The sequence below is a fragment of the Apteryx rowi genome, unplaced genomic scaffold, assembly GCF_003343035.1.
Source record: "Apteryx rowi isolate R43461 unplaced genomic scaffold, aptRow1 scaffold_66, whole genome shotgun sequence".
Taxonomy (NCBI): Eukaryota; Metazoa; Chordata; class Aves; order Apterygiformes; family Apterygidae; genus Apteryx; species Apteryx rowi.
In genome coordinates, this window is record NW_020450938.1 from 3,023,202 (window position 1) to 3,040,767 (window position 17,566).

Genomic DNA, 17,566 nt, shown 5'->3' on the forward strand with positions numbered 1-17,566 from the left:
AAGGTTTCAGTAACTGAGAGTAAGGATCATTTCCTTTATATGGATTATCGTAAGGATGAAATGGATTATGGATTAGGACCAGGGTCTGTGTAAAGCACAAGCAGAGTTCTCTGCAAGCTCTGTGGATATTTTGACTCTACTTACAGTCTGTGTGTCTCTGTACAGTCCAACTGTTAGTAAATTTGTTAACATTCTGCTCATATGAAATGGAGAAAATACAAGCGATGGAATTATTAAGTCTTCATTACAGATCAGGCATTTGCACCTCTGTGTAGGAATTTCTAGGCAATTGTTTTGGTAAAAAAGAGGGTTTTATTTCTAAAGTCTACAACTCATTTCTTTCAACTGAGTTAATTTGTGGTATTACTAAAATATTGTAATAATAAAAAGTGATGCTTTTAAAAAGTTTGTTTTGAAAAAATTTGCAGTGTTAATGTAATAATAGTGAATAAATGCAATAATCAACAGAACATGCATAATTCAGTAGGCATGCATGTTCTTCTCTACAGAAGAATAAACATAATTCTGTTTGGTCTTAATATGACTTTTATTTTCACCTACTAAATACAGTGGGAATAAAATTTTAATTAAATTGGAGACCCCTCTGCCTCATCAGAAGGGCTTAAGAAATATGAGTCACTATCAAAGGCTGAAAGCCTATCTGAGATTTGTATGATTTGGTGAACATTAGTAAGTGAATGAAACAGGGATGGATTTAAGAAATCATTGTGAATTAATTAGCTTATCACCTGTACCTAAAACCTGCCCACTTCCTTTCTCTTATATCGCATATAAAATTGAATCCATTTATAGAGTCCCACTGCATATCTAATAACTCTAGGTAGACTCTTTCAGGAAAACTGGAATAATTCAATTTAGTTCCCTTCAGTGGAGTAGGATGTACAGAGAGGGAAGTCAGTCAGCAAAAGTTTATTTTCTCATCCCATGTCCTAATGACAACAGACTCATCAGCCATATTCAAGGTCACACCTTCCTTTGGGCCTAATCTTTTTTTTTAATTTTATTTCTGTCTGTCTTGAGCACCAGTAAAAGTGAGTTTTGGAGTGCAAGATTGAGAGGGATGGTGATATAATTGTTAGCTTGGGCATCCACCATCTAGTAAGTAGTTCCTGCCTCATCTACAGCCTTCTGTGCTGTTAAATGCAGGTCTTCTATCAAGTTAAACTCAATGCACTTGCTGCCCCTGTATGTGATCACTGTGCTGAGAAACAAACAAACAAACAAATCTGGTAGTCTAGCATGGCTCACACTTTTCCTTGGTCCACTTCCCAGTTAATGACCTTCTGCTACATATGCCTTGCAATCATTCTTGCCCCATCTCTTACGTGACTGTGACCATTCTAATTCATCCCATGTCCCTTTGAATCATAATGTTCATCTTTAACCCGGAGTAGGCACCCAGATAATTTTCAGATAAATTAATAATTAGGGAATCAATGGGATGCAGCTTACCTGTTAATGAGTGCAAAACAAGCAAAAATTGAATCTACAGTTTGTGGAGACAGCCTCTTCTGCTGGTATTTTTTATGAACTCAATACAGAATAATCTGAATAAGCAGTTCTTGCCAGCCAGGAGTGAAGTGACTTCATGTGGGGGATGTTGAATCACCGCTGTAGTAGCTTACAACTTTGACCTTAGGGGTGGACCATGTGCTGGCAGTATTCCTGATGTGGAAACTCAGCAAGATGGGCCATGTAAACACTGATCATTCCTAAGGTTTAGCACCTCCTAAAGCCTTCAGTGACCATACTGTCATAAAAGCTTAAGAGAGTATCAGCTGAGAAAGCTGTTTTGGTTCCAGAATCTCTCTGAAACTGAAACCTACCATCAACAATGTTCTATTTAGAGCAGGAGTGCGCACTAAATAGACAGTTATATTCAGTAGGTATGCTTTCTTAACTTACAAAATAACAGAATACTAGTGTACTTGGTGCCTATGACAGTGGGTGCCTGACTCCCTTGCTGGTTAAGCATAGCTTCCTCATGTTCAGTCATTAAAGCCCTGATCCTGTGGAGTCAAGGCTTTTGTCGTTGCCAGCTTGTGTGAGTGGACAACAGCCCACATCATAAAACTTCTCTGTGCAAACTGATACCTGACTTGTTGGAAGAGGATAGATTTCCATATCAGACTAGTAACAATGCTGAAACATACTGGATAAGGTAAATTGCCGTTCCATCACTTCATTGTTGTTCCCTAATTTTTCACAAATGCTACACAGCTATTCAAAGTGAGTTGATTTTAAACAGATTCTTGAGGAAGAGTCCCCATGAGGGAGAGAAGATTTACTTCTAGTTTTGATTGTTTAAATCAAAGTATTTTGGTCATTTCAAAACTTCCTAGCCCAAAAATCAATCCACAGAGGACAATGTAAAACAATAATGCCTGCCGGAGAAGGAAAGAAAATTAAAATGATGTTGGATTTATCTGACTCTCTAGTCTCTTTTTTCTGTAAATTTCTACTTGAGAAATCCGAATTTTATCTTGAAGAATTGATCAAAACCTAAATAAGAGTATTGTCTACTGCAAACAGAAAATAATTGTCATTTTAATGAGCACGTAATTACTATCAGAGGAAATGGCCTCAGACTATTTGAAGAGTTAAGGCTGCTGTGAGTCCTTCTTGCACGTGTGGAAATTCACTTGCTTCTTATTTCAGAGGACTTAAGGACCTGGAATTAGACACACCTTCCATTGAGAAACGCTTTGCCTATAGTTTTCTTCAGCAGCTTATAAGATATGTGGATGAAGCCCATCAGTACATTCTGGAGTTTGGTATGGTAATTCTTATGTATTTAATTAAGTATTGTTAACTAAGAAAGATATTTGAGATTATAAAAACAACTAGAAAAGTTCCAAAAGTGGCATATTCTTAAACAAGTTTTTCTTTATTTAATGAAGATGATGGTTTTTGGAACGCTGTGTAGAAGCTAACTTTATGTAGTTTACATATTCATACCTGTTTCCCAAATTCATTCTTTGCATAAAGGTTTCAGATGAAAGGTATTCAGCCAAATTTTGACAACTTTCCTTCTTTGAATAACAAAACTAGCTCTCTGCTTGAATTTGTACACAAATTGATAACCTCTCACATGTGCACATTAATATTTACTACTCACATGAAATCACTTTTTCACAGAGCAAATTAAACGAGTCATTTGTACCAATCAGAACTCTTTTCTGGAGGAGGAGCTTGAGTAGCAAAGCCTCTTTAACAAACTCTCACTATAGGAAATGGTCTTTCGCAAGCACCCAGCATGTGTAACCTCAACAGTGCTATGAAAGGGAGGGTTCAACTCAATCTGCTTTTGTTAATAACAAAATTAAAGTTTGATGACCTAGATCAGCTTCTTATGTGAGTTGTAAAACCCCAAACCTTAGGTAGATGCTGCTTCAGTGTGAATGTGGGAGTTGCAGAGCCATGTGACATATGCTACACCTCATGCCTGGGCATGCATACTGTAATTTTCAGTACTAATGGCAGAAACAGCAGGAAGACTGAATAAATCAATGCTCATCCAAAAACCTATCTAGTTTTAAAGTGGAGATTACCAAATATATGAATGATTATATGCCATGGTTACTTATAGTACCAAAACCCTGGCTTTGATAACTCACTGGGTTACTTCTGTTCCTAAGGCCTGATTATCATGGCTTCATTTTCTACTTAGTTTTATAGTTTTTTTGCATAACTGCAAGAAGTTTAACGAATAAATAATGGAACATTAGAAACACTGTTGAAACAAATGCCATTCATGTACCTCAGTGGATAAATAAAAAGAAGATAACGAATAAATGATGAATAGTTTATCCCCTAAAACTTACTGCTAAATCATTTCTCATGATTGGCAGCTGTATGAGATTATGTCTCAAAACAGTATTTGAGTTTTATAATAATGGGGGAAGTGAAACAAGTTTAATCTTAGATGGATAGTTCTGTTGATTAATTTCCATTGTGCAGTTGTTCATTAATTTTGTTCTTCAGACAGAAAGTCCATAAAAATGTAATACAAATCTGGTCATTTTGTTTCTGCTGTGGACTACAGGAGAGAGGTTTTCCATCAGTATCAGAGTTCATTATGTTATTACTTCTCTAAGGTGTGCTGGATTTCTCTAAGCTAATATAAATTCTGTGAAATTCAGGTACATGAGCTAACACAGAAATAAGACTTCTCTCATGCCATTACTTCTTCTCTTTTTAATACTTATTTTAAGTCCTTACTTAACTATTCTAATTCATTTGTTGTTATACCTAGTTTATTTCCCTGTTGAGCAAGACCTTCCAAAGGTGTTGCCAATAACTACAAAAATAAGAATGTAGGACCAGATTTTCTTCTCACATAAATATCCATATTTCTGTGGACAATGAGATGTCTATAGTAATATACATCTATGAAGATCTGCGCAATTATTCTCTGCCTRTTTTATTTGCTGTAACTTTTGTTGTTGTGAAGGAGTCATAAAATGCCTCTTTAACTAGTGTGTATATCTCCTGTGGTATCTTAAATCTACATATAAGAACACTAGTTTTATTTGTTTACAGTGTACGCCTTTTAAGAAAAATATAGAATAGAGTAATTACAACATGCAGTACGGAGCTTAATTTTTTTGTCTCTGCAGATGGTGGCAGCAGAGGCAAAGGAGAGCACTTCCCATATGAACAAGAAATTAAGTTCTTCGCCAAAGTACAGTATATCTTTGCTCATTCCTTGTCACTAATAAGTAGCTCAAGTGAGAAAGTATTTGTTAGTGAACATGATTATTGCTCTTACATTTGCACTTTTTCTGTTAAATTTTTATTAATGTAATTAATTTAAAGCACTAGTAATAGAAGTAGCTTGAAAAAACTGTGGCATGAAGTACAGATGTGAAAAAATTTACAGAACTGTATTCTTTTCTCAGTGTTCCCTTCCTCCATGGTAAACAGTTATGAATAACATCACTTCATTAACCTCCCTACATTTTCTTTTTACTGGCTAGTTCTGAAGATTATGCTCTTTTACAGTCTTCAGGCAGTTAAATGTGAGCAATAGTCATTGGAATGAACACAGCCAGGTATCCTTCTGTGTCACCTTCCTTATTTCTTTCCCTGTTTTAAAACTATGCTGATGTCTCCTTGTGCCAAGAAGGAATTATCTTATATAAATTAAGAAAATCTGCTTACACTTCTGGCACTCAGAAAGTTGCTTGGCATGTGTATACCAAAAGTGCCTTTACAATTCATTAGTGAATGAGCAAAGACAGGCATTTGCAGCATTCTCTGACCCTCATATCTTTGCAATAAATTGTAATTGCGATACCTTGAAGTACTACCATGCAGTACCATCTGCAAGTTCATCCACTGGGAAGCTAACATTGTAAATAAAAAAAAATAAAAAAAAAATAAAAAAACTTCTATGGACAAAACCCTTGATGAGTGAGGATGCTTTTGGATAAAAGAATTTTATATGATAGTATATAACATTAAATGCTGTTTGTGGGCTGGCAGATTTAGCTGAATTTTTCCTAAACCTACATTTAAAAGTCCAGAGAGCAATGGTTGTGTCTGAGTATGTAGTGTACAGAACAAATCTTAATGTGTGAAATAAAATTAAATTTTACTTCTTGCTTTGTACTCCTCCTAAGAAACACAGATCAAGTTCCAGAGAAAATGTTCAATTTTTTTCATATGCCTTTTCTAACGACTTTTAAGCACTTCTTTGAAAAATAAAGAAATTCAAAGAAAAATAGGCATTAAAAAAAATGTAAAGAGAATTTGAAGCAGAAAACACATTTGAAATCTCTTGTCTCTAGTTGTGACTTATAAAGAATAGTACAAAACACAGTACAGAAAGTCCTCAGATAATCACTTGTTTCTGATGTAATTTCAGGTTGTGCTCCCTTTGATTGATCAGTATTTCAAAAATCATCGCCTCTATTTCTTATCTGCAGCAAGTAGGCCTCTCAGCAGTGGAGGCCATGCCTCTAATAAGGAGAAAGAAATGGTGACAAGGTAAAATTTAAAATAATATAAATGTATATGTGTGTGTGTGTAAAGAACAGCGGTTTGTTCTAGGAAAGTGTTTAGTTACGTGAGAGGTGAGAGGCAGAGAAATATATTTATGAATACACAAATTAAGCTTTTTTCATTTTCTTTCCCCTTAAGAAAATCCTCTGTGTAAAATGCAGAGGAGAGTTCATACAGTTGTGATTATATAGTTGTTTTTTTTTTTAAGTTAGTTGTAGTTATATTAGCATGCAGGAACTGAAATTTATCAGCATGTGCAACAGTACATCGATTGCACAGTCTGTTGCACAGGCTATATGACTGTGTATCAGTTCTCACTGTTAGAAGTAGGTGTATACAGAAGTCGTTATTCTTGCAAAATTTCATGATAAATTTGAAAGCAGAACTTATCCATAACTGAGTTTCAGAAAGTAGCATTTTTAGCATTCACTGTAAAGAGTAAAAACGCTTTGTAATAGAGTTACACTCTTTGGTTTTCTTAATATTGACAATAGCAATAACATGACATACATCTCAGCTTGATCCTTCTGAAGTTATCCATTTTTAGACTGTCTCTCCAAAATATATTTTCACTTAATATTGCTTCTGATTGAATTGAAACCCACACCTCCCGTTTGGTAAGGTGCACTACAAGCTTAACAAAGATCCTAATGCCTACTTGCACAGTACAATATCATGGTTGCCTTCTTGGCTGTTATTGTGTACTAAACCATGCAAAACTGAATTGCTGCTGCTTGAGGTAGGCGGCCAATTGACAGTCATACAGACGTGGAAAGTTTGTAAGATGACAAAAATTTCTAGCAGCCTTATTAAACATAAGTATGTCATGGTTCTCTTGACCCTGTGTCATCTCATGGACTCATTTGGTCTGGCAGCTTGGCTGAATGGCTTCTTCAAAGAATTAAAAAACTCTGTTAAAATGTATGCATCTAGATAATTTTCCATTGTATGAGCTACCATATTTCTGTCTGGAATGTCCTGGATGAAAATATATTCCCTTTTGGAAGGTCATGACTGTTCCATAAATTCCATCCTTCTGGAATACGTAAGACCAGGATATATCAGCATACATGCTGCATAGATTCAGGACTTCTGCCCATGTTCTRTGTAGCTGTGTATGTGAGATTCCTGAATATTCCTGAAATAGTAGCCCAGCAAGAGGGTCAGAGCTGCTCCTGAACTTGATTGAACGTGACATCCAGAAATCCTGGTCAAAAGTGTTAGGTCAAAAAAGAAAATACATGCAAGGAAACCTGGATGAATCATGGCTATAACCAATGCTATCGTGCAGTTTATTTTTTAATTCTCAAAGATTATAGAAACTGCATTATATGATCCATTTCCTGGAAGGTGTTTTGGGCCATTTTAATAGAATGTCAACATTTTTTGGTGTGTGTGTTTTTGGTTTTTTTTCCTCAGTATGGGAGAGAAATTGCCAAAGATGAATTTTGGATTTTCTGTTTAGTTTTCCCTTTAGATTTCTTTGGGTACAGCTCTTATGTAGTATTTCCTTCAAAAGTAAGAAGAGTTTCTGTCTGCTTTCTTTTTCAAATAAAGATAAGCTGGCATTCATTAAACTATGGAAGAGTATCATTTTGGGTAGTGGCAATGCAGTGACTGTGTCAGCAAATGCAGCAGCTATTACATGTTCAGCAAATACATTAAATCCAGATCTGTTTTGGAGAAAATGTGGGTCAGACCTCTTCCTGAAGTATCGTAGAGTTATCTTCTATCTTACTTGTAACCAGTCTCTTCAGGACTGAATTTTGTACATTACTCCCTCAGTAGACCATCTTACTAGTCCTTGTACTACTGCAGTTGTATAGAATTAGTTCTGGACGTGGATCCAAGTACTGGCCATTTGGACTTTTTTTTAATTAAACTAGTTGCGCTGGAGATGCATAATAGGTTCAGTCTGACTTTGTGAAAACATGTCTTCTGCTGAATGTTACAGTCAGTTGAGTACCATTGATATGGTTAGAAAGACAGACAGACTGAGAGCTTTTTAATACCTTTATCTGAACAGATGCAAGATTTATATGATGTTAGCAAGCTTCTGTACAACTTTTGCTTTTGGACTGGATGGGCCAGGATCCTCATAACAGAATATGCAGTATATGCCTGCCTCATGGAACAAAAAGTGAGCAGAGATCCCTGAACATGCACCAACCACACTCTTTTCTAAAACAGAGCCGTTGCTGTTGCTATAGTGGGTCACTGTGCACTGGCTAAGTAGCACCGTGATAACCTGGCTCTTCCGATTCTGGGCAAAAGTGTTTCCATTTGGTACTGTGCTCTGGTCTCAATGGAGCAGCATGTTCAGATCCARCGGACCCATCCATAAACTGCAGGCATGCTTAGGGTGTCTTTCATTTTTAAATCAGAGGTTGATAACTGGCCCGTGTGCCTATTGATTAAATAGCTTAATAAAATGACATGACATTATTCATGCCATTTGTGGCAGATGAAGTTTTTTGCAGCACAAAAAATAACGCCATAATTGATGTAACTCTCCCAGAAAATTCTCAGACTGAACTGAATCATAAAGATTGAACTAATCTCTCCTTAGAGTTGGAGGCCAGGTCAATTTGGGTAGGGTGGTGTGCTCCTGCTTCTATGAATTAACACAAGAGTTCATTCTTCATTGTTCTGAATGGAGCTTTGCTCATCAGCAGAAAAATTGATTTAAAGATGTGAAATGAAATCATTGATCATATCCATTTTTTTTGTTTTTAACCATTTGAGAGGCTGTTTCTCATGTTAAATGTGTTAAAAAGCAATGTATTTAAAAATAAATTCATACTATGTTCAAGATGACAAGATCCAAATTGGACTGATTAAACATTTGCCATCAAACACTTCAATTAATCTGATTTCCTTACTTTTTGTTTCCAAATTGTCAGTGATACCCTCAATAGCCCACTGACCGTATTTTTCTTTTTACAGCTTTAATGGTAATTTCCATGTGGGTTTTCATATAGGACGCTTTTATATTAATTAGCTTTGCTTTTAAATTTTTTTTGTTTCCTTAATTATAATATGTGCTTATTTAACCATGTTTGTTAAGGATACGCACTTAAAAATTCTTTCTTTAGTACTCTGTCCCACATTCTGCTCAGATAATTGATTCTTTCTGCGTGACATCATGTTGCTTTTCCTGCTCATATATCAGCTGTTATTTTTTTCTTTCTTCTCCCCCTCCCCCCCTTTTTTCCTTTTTCTTTCTCTTCTCTTTTGTTTTTCTTTTGTCTTCAGCCTGTTCTGCAAACTTGGAGTTCTTGTCAGGCATAGGATTTCACTGTTTGGTAAGGAGACCCTTGAAAAATACTAGCATGGCCATTGCTTGTTTTTTTTGTTTTTTTGTTTTTTTTTTTGCCATTTTTGCATTGTGTTAAATGCTGCTTTGTTGCATGCTGCATGGCTGAAATGCATGGTCTTCACAGACCAGTAATGATCTTTTAGGCTGATAGATCACAGAATTTATTAGATGCAATAAAATGCTTTTGTAGTTATCAGTTTGGGGTTGTTTTTGTTTTGTTTTGTTTAACTAATACCTGGAACTCATTATCTTACCAAAGAATTTCACCAAGTTGATTATAATTGCGTATTTTTTCTTTTATTTCAACTTTTATGGGCCTGCTATGGGAAAAATACAGCATCAGAACTGCACATTCATATTGGAAAGTCATTAAGAAAAGTTTGTAGTGGGCTGAAATGTTTAGTGATGTTCTGTGGAATTCTTACATATTCCCAGATGTGCTTGACTCCACATACGCATGTCTGCCATCTTTTCGGTATCATGTGAATCTAGTAGGGGCTTGGTGTTTGTCTTATGCCATGTGAAAATCACTTAATTGAAGTCAATTCAAAGTAAAATCAAGTGTATACATTATACAAGATATGTGGTACAGTCATTTACTCTGCAGTTTTTCTTATGTTGCAATGATAAGAGAGCTGAAAACACACATCCGTATGCATATAACTTCTATAATGGATGCACTTGCGAACTTCAGCATCCATAAGCATATCAAATTGGGTAGTTATCTAGCTGATTAGAATTTGATTAAGATAATATGTACTAACCCAATTCCTATGTATTTCACTCCATTTGAAGGGAAGGATCTCATTTGCTGCTGCAGTGCGGTGTTTCAAAAGCTTCAAAACCAGTAGACTGAGAAGGAGTGGAAGTTATTTTGGGATATTATTTTTAAATATATTTTGGAATGAGCTGAGTGGATTTGCCTGTTAAGTCAAAGATCATGGGAGGAATGGAGTTATTTCTGCAGTTGTGTGGCATTCTTACAGCCCTTTGTGAAGGGTGGAGTGTGTCACAAACCTGCATGTAAACTCTGGTATATACCCTAGGCTATTTCTTCACAAGAATGAACTAGTTCAGGCATTACTAAACTATTAAAACTTTGCAAATTGTTTGCATATTTTGTGAATCCATTTTTCTGATTATTTCTAAAATGAACAGTTCAAGCTCAAAATCTAAGACAGTGCAACTTTCTTCAGTACTAAAGAAAGGGTGATTTCCATTCCATTTCTCAGCCTGCTTTGTTCTTGTTGGGCTGCAGGGAGAATTCTGTCCTGGGTTCAGGTGGTAGGAGGAGACAGGTGAGATGGGATCAGATGAGAATTCACTACCGTGGCTGTATCTTCACAAAGCAAAACATTTGTTTTTTAACTCAAGTTTCCCAGCGTGCAGTAACTAACGGAATACAAAATCGTTATGCCTACACAAAGGTATATTGTAGTTTTTCCATGAGTTATGACAAAGTTGAAGTCACAAATCACCTTACCTTGACTGGGAATTTTGTTGTGGTAGTCAATGTGATCAAAAGAACCGCATTTCCTCCTGCAAAGACAAGGCCTGTGTAGAAGAGGGGAAGATGCTCATGAGGTCAGCCTTGCAGAGCACCGATAGGGTCTAGGAAGTTATTTATGCATTTTGGAAGCACTTTGGATAGTAACCTATGTGGATGGTATGGAGCTTGCTATTTTATAGGCATTCCATACAGATGCTCTATGWTTGTTGTGAATTTGAATGGGACTTCTCAAGATAGACCTACATGTGTGAAAATCACATAGGTATAGAAGTCTTGACAAAATAGGAAGTTAAGCATTAAAGTCTTCCAGAGGAAACTTAAACAGGTAATCGCATCTGATATCCAAGACTGTCACTCAGATTATGGAATTGTTAGTCAGCATGGAATTATTATTTCTTTATATTATGAAACTAGATTGGGACCCTATTAATTTGCTGTTGGAGAACAGTAGTTGTGCATCATTAAGACTGTGTTGATTTACTTGTTTTTTTACTTTACTTATTAGTGGACTGCATTTGAAATTTTTCTGTGAGTAATTTTGGTGAATTAAACATCTGAATTAATATTTTCTCAATTTAAAAAGCAAATTTCTGTGGCTCRTTTGATTTGCTTTTTCTATATTATTTAACTCTGATTAGACATTCTTGCTATATTAGTACATAAATTTAACTTTTTTATCTCAGTATCAGTATTACATTCCCATGCAATCTGAAACAAAAATTAGCTGGATAAGTCATCAAATAAGAATGGCCTGCTTTTGCTCACTTGTTTTCAGGAACTTAGAGAATATAATCAGAGGAGTTACTAAAAGGAGACAGAAGGCTTCCTCTGCCTAGTTACACCCTGAATTTATCAGAGACCTTCCACTGAGGCATCCTCCAATCAGTATTCATGGCACTTTCACAATAGAGCAATTCTTCCCTCCTGATATGTTAATAATATTGCTTTCTAAAATATGTAAGACTTCACCTCAAATTATTTAATAAACTCAGCTGTGCAGTTCATGTGATCAGCTGCAACTGTAATACATGCTGAGCAGTGGTCCAGCTATCTACCTAATTTTCATACTAGCTCCTGGAATACTTTTAGTCTTAAAATCTCTTGAACTCTCTTATTTTAATGTTTGCATGTGTCCAGTCTCAACTGTTATTGTTAGCATTTGGTTATATTAAGAGTTCCTTTAAGGAGCAGCTTTTGTTTCAGTTTTTATCCTATTGTACTTTTCAGCTGCTCTCTTTTCATGACATACAAAACTTTTTTATGCTGAACGTTCATTTCTACCTTCAGATTGTTTTGTATCTAGCTTTCAGACTTCTGAAAACCAAGAACATTTTTAATTAATAAAAAGAACATTTTAAATTTAGGGTATGAATATAGCAAAATACATTAATAGAAATTACAGATATAATGTTCATTTTCTTCTGCCTTTTAAACAATTGTTTGTTAGAAGTGACATTCTGAGAAAGAATTAGACTTGAAAAGCTGTAAATAGAGCTGGTTTCTAATGGAGATACTATGTGATGGATCAATACAGAATGTTCAGCAGGAGAGAGAATTTTAGTACTTTGAGTTAAATGGGTGGTCAGAAGCTAGTTAGCTCTCTCACAGCCTTCTTAACCACTGTGAAATATTTGCAATAATAATAAAACTAATTTCAGTATAAACCCCCTAGTTTCAGGTTTCATTACTCAGTTTAAAAAATCTTGGTCATCTGAGATTGACTTCTGATCTCAGGTTTGAAACAAACTAAATTCTTGAAATGCTGACATTAAAAGGATTTGTTTGGAGTTTGTTACTGTGGTATTTTTAAGTAAAATATTCAAAAATACTTTTTTGTGTGTTTTTATGTTAAAAACACAGAGAAAACAACTAAATGCATGACTTCCAAGAAAAGAAAGACCCAGAATTTCCCCTGAACCAAAAACTGTATTTCATAGCAAATTGCATATTGTAATAGTCTGTAACAAATCCTGTCCTCAGTTATAAACGCCAAGAGACACTCCAGGAAAGAAGTTGCACGATAATTTTGAAAGTCTGTTTTTACTGTTGTGTTGGAAATGCCTGGCCAAAGCGTAGTACTTGGATCAATTTAAACTGAAGGGGCCTGAATTAATGATGTTCACTGAATTCTGCTCTGATATCCTGGTTGAAATTGTGAAAACTTTTTCCAGATGACTGAACTATGTGTATTACTAGACTTAAGAGAAATGATTTCCTGTATGTTTTTCAAAGTGGGTAAGCTGCTTGGCCTTTGCTTCTTGTTTCAACATAGAAAGTGGAAGGTGTCTCATTAAAATGCATATATACTGCAGTCTTCCAAAATATACAGATTGCCTTACCATCAGAATTAGAAAATTCAGTTGTGCAAATCCACCTCCCAAAGTGATTCGCCTTTTAAAGTGTCTACACAATTATGAGGTCTWCTTAAGAAAGAAAAGGGTTGGTTTTATGGTGCCAAACTGTAGTTACATCGACTCATGAGAGAGGTAGGAATGACTGCTAGAGTTAGTTCTAGTTCTCTCTAGGAGACCTAACTGACAGGCCGTCAGTACTCTGACTACTGTGTTGTCAAAGCAACTTCCAGTAAACTGAAGCTACATGATGCCAAATAAAATGTGTGTTATGGTAACTAAATGGAGTAGTGATTAAGTCTGCAGTTTGCACCACAAAGCTGAGTTCTAGCAACGTTTCAGGCGTAGATTCAAAGCCCTTTTTAATCTTGCTCGACTTACAGTAGTCATGTAGAAGGTAGTTTTTGGTGTGAGGCACTTAAATAGGCCCTTTTAAAAATTGCTTAACTGGATAGTGTTTTAACTTTCCTTTAGAACATATTTTTCATATCTCGTTAGAGTTTATGACAATTTTATTATCAGGAAAAAAAAACCCAAACTGCAGTATCTGCTACAGAGATACACCTAAAGCTTGTCTGGTTTTCAGAATGTCTAGATCAATTTTTCTCTCTTCCATCTGATCTTCACCATAGAGAGTACCTAATTCTTGATAAACATATGGTCTTGAAATATGTCTGCATAGTATAAARAGATAGCCAAGGTAAATTTTCAGGGAAATGGAGTGAGCATCTCTGTAGTACACTGTCGCACGCAGCATACACCCACCTGCACTGTGAATGTTAGGGTACTACTTCATGACAGCCTAAGCCCCAGTCTAAGTCAGGGTTGCCTCAAGTACCTCCTTTTATCCCTGCTATCATTTGCATGGTAATGACATGCCCCTCCTCTTCATCAACTCTGGCATGCCTGTCGCCAGAGCATTAAAATAACTCAGGAGCTGACAAAAACCTTAACCTTTGCGGGTTTTTTGGTAAGATTTGTTTGGGCCACCTCAGCTTCCTCATCTGCTCGCTACAGCATTGCATGACTGCCAGCGCCAGTGCAAGAAGAGTGGGGCTGCAGGGCTGAGGGCATCCGTGGAGGCTGTGGTTCAGATTGGTTTAATCTGCTGTGGATCCACACCACAAAAATAACTCTTGATTTTGATATCATAGAAAAACCTTCTCAATGCTGCAATAAACCCCCACTCCTTCCTTGCAATTTATCTTTTTAAATCTTTATTTCAAAGAAACAGTTACTGCTTTTAGCTGTACATTCCCTTATAATTTCAAGTGTAATAACCCAMGCTGATAAAATACAATGCACCATATGCAGATGACAGGATTTTTAGGAATCTGTCTTAAACACTCRATTTGTTTTCATTTTTTTGTTTTGAATTGAGAAATTTTAAAGGTATAGAGAAGCGAGAAAAGGATATTTTCATTTTTGTAGAGATTTGTTTTTGTGTGTTTTTTTTTTTAATCAAATAACCTGCAAATGAAATTTATGTAGCCTAAATCTATCCTGGATTTAAAAAGTGAACTTAGAGGTGGCTTATGTATGGCAGTGTTTTAGTATGTACATGTGCACACACCTTGTGTGTGTGTGTTCTCTTTTTGCATACCTGCATATTAAAAAAAATCATTAATGTTGGGAAGTACATGTTGCAGGAGGGACTGCTACTCATGTGGAGTGCACCTGATCCCACTATAAATAATTGCAGCCTTTTAGTAACACAAATGGGCTAACTTTTTTGATGCCATTTTATATAAATGTTTTCTTCCTGTCAGTGTTGCAATAGCAGCTTGAGAGAGTTAAACGGCTTTTATTTTGCTAAAGGGGGGAACATGTACGTTCAGATATACTTAAATAAAGTAAAATTTATAAAACTTAAGTGAAAACCAGTCAATACACTGCAGCTTTAATTAACCTCACATTTAAGTGCTTCCTTCTTGACTGCCTCAGCTATTTCATGAGAAATGCTTTACTGCCTCTAGTTACTGCATTTGTGTAAACAAGGCTAAGACAACAAACTGCATGTTTTTAACTTGACTGTTAAAATTATGCAGAAGTTGAATTGCTCCTCTACTATGTCATTTACTCTTTTGTTAAAACCAGAGATAGTTAGCAGAAAGTAGGGATGCTCTAAAGTATACTCAACTTAATTGGTGGGTATTTTCCTTTCTATTTAGGAAATGATGCAGCATCAATCGTCAACTGTCTTCATATACTGGGCCAGACCTTGGATGCAAGGTAACGCTGAATATATTTTCTAAAGTATGAAGGAAATTTTTTAAAAGAGAACTTAGTCCATATGCAGTCCCATTTGGGCTACTTATGTAGTGCTACAGAATTTCCAAACTCAGGGAAGAAGTTACTATACTAAAACGAATTCCCCCTGGAAAGCGGTTACTAGTTTTGATTATCTAGGAGTTGACAGAACAATATTTTTAAGTTTCTCTTTCAGTTTCAGTTCAGATCAGTGGTGTCCAAAAACTGCTGGCTGTTCGTTCTTCTGGTTTTGATTACGTGACTGTCTTAAAAATAAAATAGCACTGAAAATATTTACTCTTTTGTTTATGCTGTTTCATCAAAATATTTAGGAGTTAAATACACATGGAGTGCAGTATATCTGTCTCTTATAGGATGTCTTCATTACAAAGTTAATTTAGGCTCTGATTTGAACACAGACAAAGAGCCTTTAAATTGAATTCAGTGGTACTTTTAAGTTAATTTAAATTAAGCTGCTCGAGCCATTGCAACCTTTAATGGATGAGACAGACGATCTTGAAATATTGAAGAGTAATAAGTTCCTTTTCATCAGTTGGGCACTCAAGTATTTGTATTGATAGTTGACTTTTAGATCTTTGAAACTGTGAAGCAAAACATGATAGTTTAAACTAGCTTCATGGTAATTTAAGATAACTTTTTTCACTTTGCATTTACTTTCAAACAATTAAATGAATGTGCTACATACAGGTGACCCACATCAGCTCTTTTTCTCAATACGTTCACAGTCGCTTAAATGGATGTGTTTTACTTTCCATTTGCTATGGGGTAGAGTCATGATCACAGTCAGTTAATATGGCTCACCTGTTGCACAGTAATCCATTAGGTTGCAGTGTCTTGATTTCTTGTCATAAAATGTCCATGCTCTGTGCGATCATACTGGGCAATACAAATACAGAGAGAGATCACCAACTTAGCTTTTGATAGAGCTGTAGAAATATCTCCAGATGAATATTAAAGGATTCATAGAGTTTGTGGCAGTTTGAAAATATTGCCATTAGAACTGTATATATTTACACTGTAAATTAAAAAAACCCAAACAACTCACATCTGTCAGTCAAGAATTTTTCACCTGGATTTATTTCATACTTGCACATACATAAATAGACTCTTTCCATTAAATACAGGATCTCTTCATTAGAGCTAATTAAAACAGACGTGGGAATAATTCTCCTGGATTATACCACTATATGGCTGATTGTAGTTATGTAATCAGTGCATTTATGTTTTTATTTTTTKGGGGGGGAGGGGTTGTTTTTAATCTATAGATTTGGTGGCTTTCATTCATTCCTCTCTGATGTTCTTGTCCTGGAGGCAGAAATATGACCATCATGGTTGGGAAGAGTTTTTGAGATACATCTTGAGATAGTTCTTCTCTCCCTAGAATGATGAATAGCAGGCTTATTCATTTTTCTTCTTCTTTTTTTGTTTGTTTGTTTTTTTTCCTCTGGAGGCAAATTAATTCCTGTCTTTAAAAGGATCTATATTTTGTCAATGGGAAACTAAATAAAATATCCCTGTGTTCTGCAGAGAACCTATAAGACAGTGTTTCAGTAGGTTGTGCTTCTGTGAGATTTTAGAATCTGGAAAGATTTTTCTTCAGATTTTTATTATCTATTTCATATAACTAAGACTAGGCTTTACTTCATACTTGTCTAATAGCATATTCTCTTTCTTTTTTCCTTAAATGCTATATACAGGACTGTGATGAAAACTGGTCTGGAGTCTGTTAAGATGGCATTGAGAGCATTTTTGGACAATGCTGCTGAGGATCTGGAGAAAACAATGGAAAATCTTAAGCAAGGCCAGTTTACRCACACCAGAAACCAACCAAAAGGAGTGACACAAATCATTAATTATACCACAGTGGCTCTCCTACCAGTGCTRTCTTCATTATTTGAGCATATTGGACAACACCAGTTTGGGGAAGATTTAATATGTATGTATTATTTTTTAGAAATACCATGCTGCTAAAATATCTGTAATGTCAAGCACAATGTAAGCACTACTAGGCTCTCATTTCTATTAAAGAAGGACAAATCCTATGTTACTTTGACAAAATTGTCATTGATTTAAACAAATGTTTGCTGT

The 17,566-nt window shown here is 35.6% G+C and overlaps 1 protein-coding gene across 1 annotated transcript in view; it reads left to right on the forward strand.

The window, feature by feature from the left end:
* Positions 1–17,566, forward strand: part of RYR2 (ryanodine receptor 2) — a 479,557-nt gene that overhangs the window by 361,534 nt on the left and 100,457 nt on the right. Inside the window, exons 61-66 of the mRNA XM_026085098.1 lie at positions 2,680–2,795; positions 4,641–4,705; positions 5,891–6,012; positions 9,283–9,332; positions 15,379–15,439; positions 17,176–17,414. Of these exons, the coding sequence (XP_025940883.1) occupies positions 2,680–2,795; positions 4,641–4,705; positions 5,891–6,012; positions 9,283–9,332; positions 15,379–15,439; positions 17,176–17,414 (653 nt within the window). The remainder of the gene's footprint in view (positions 1–2,679; positions 2,796–4,640; positions 4,706–5,890; positions 6,013–9,282; positions 9,333–15,378; positions 15,440–17,175; positions 17,415–17,566) is intronic.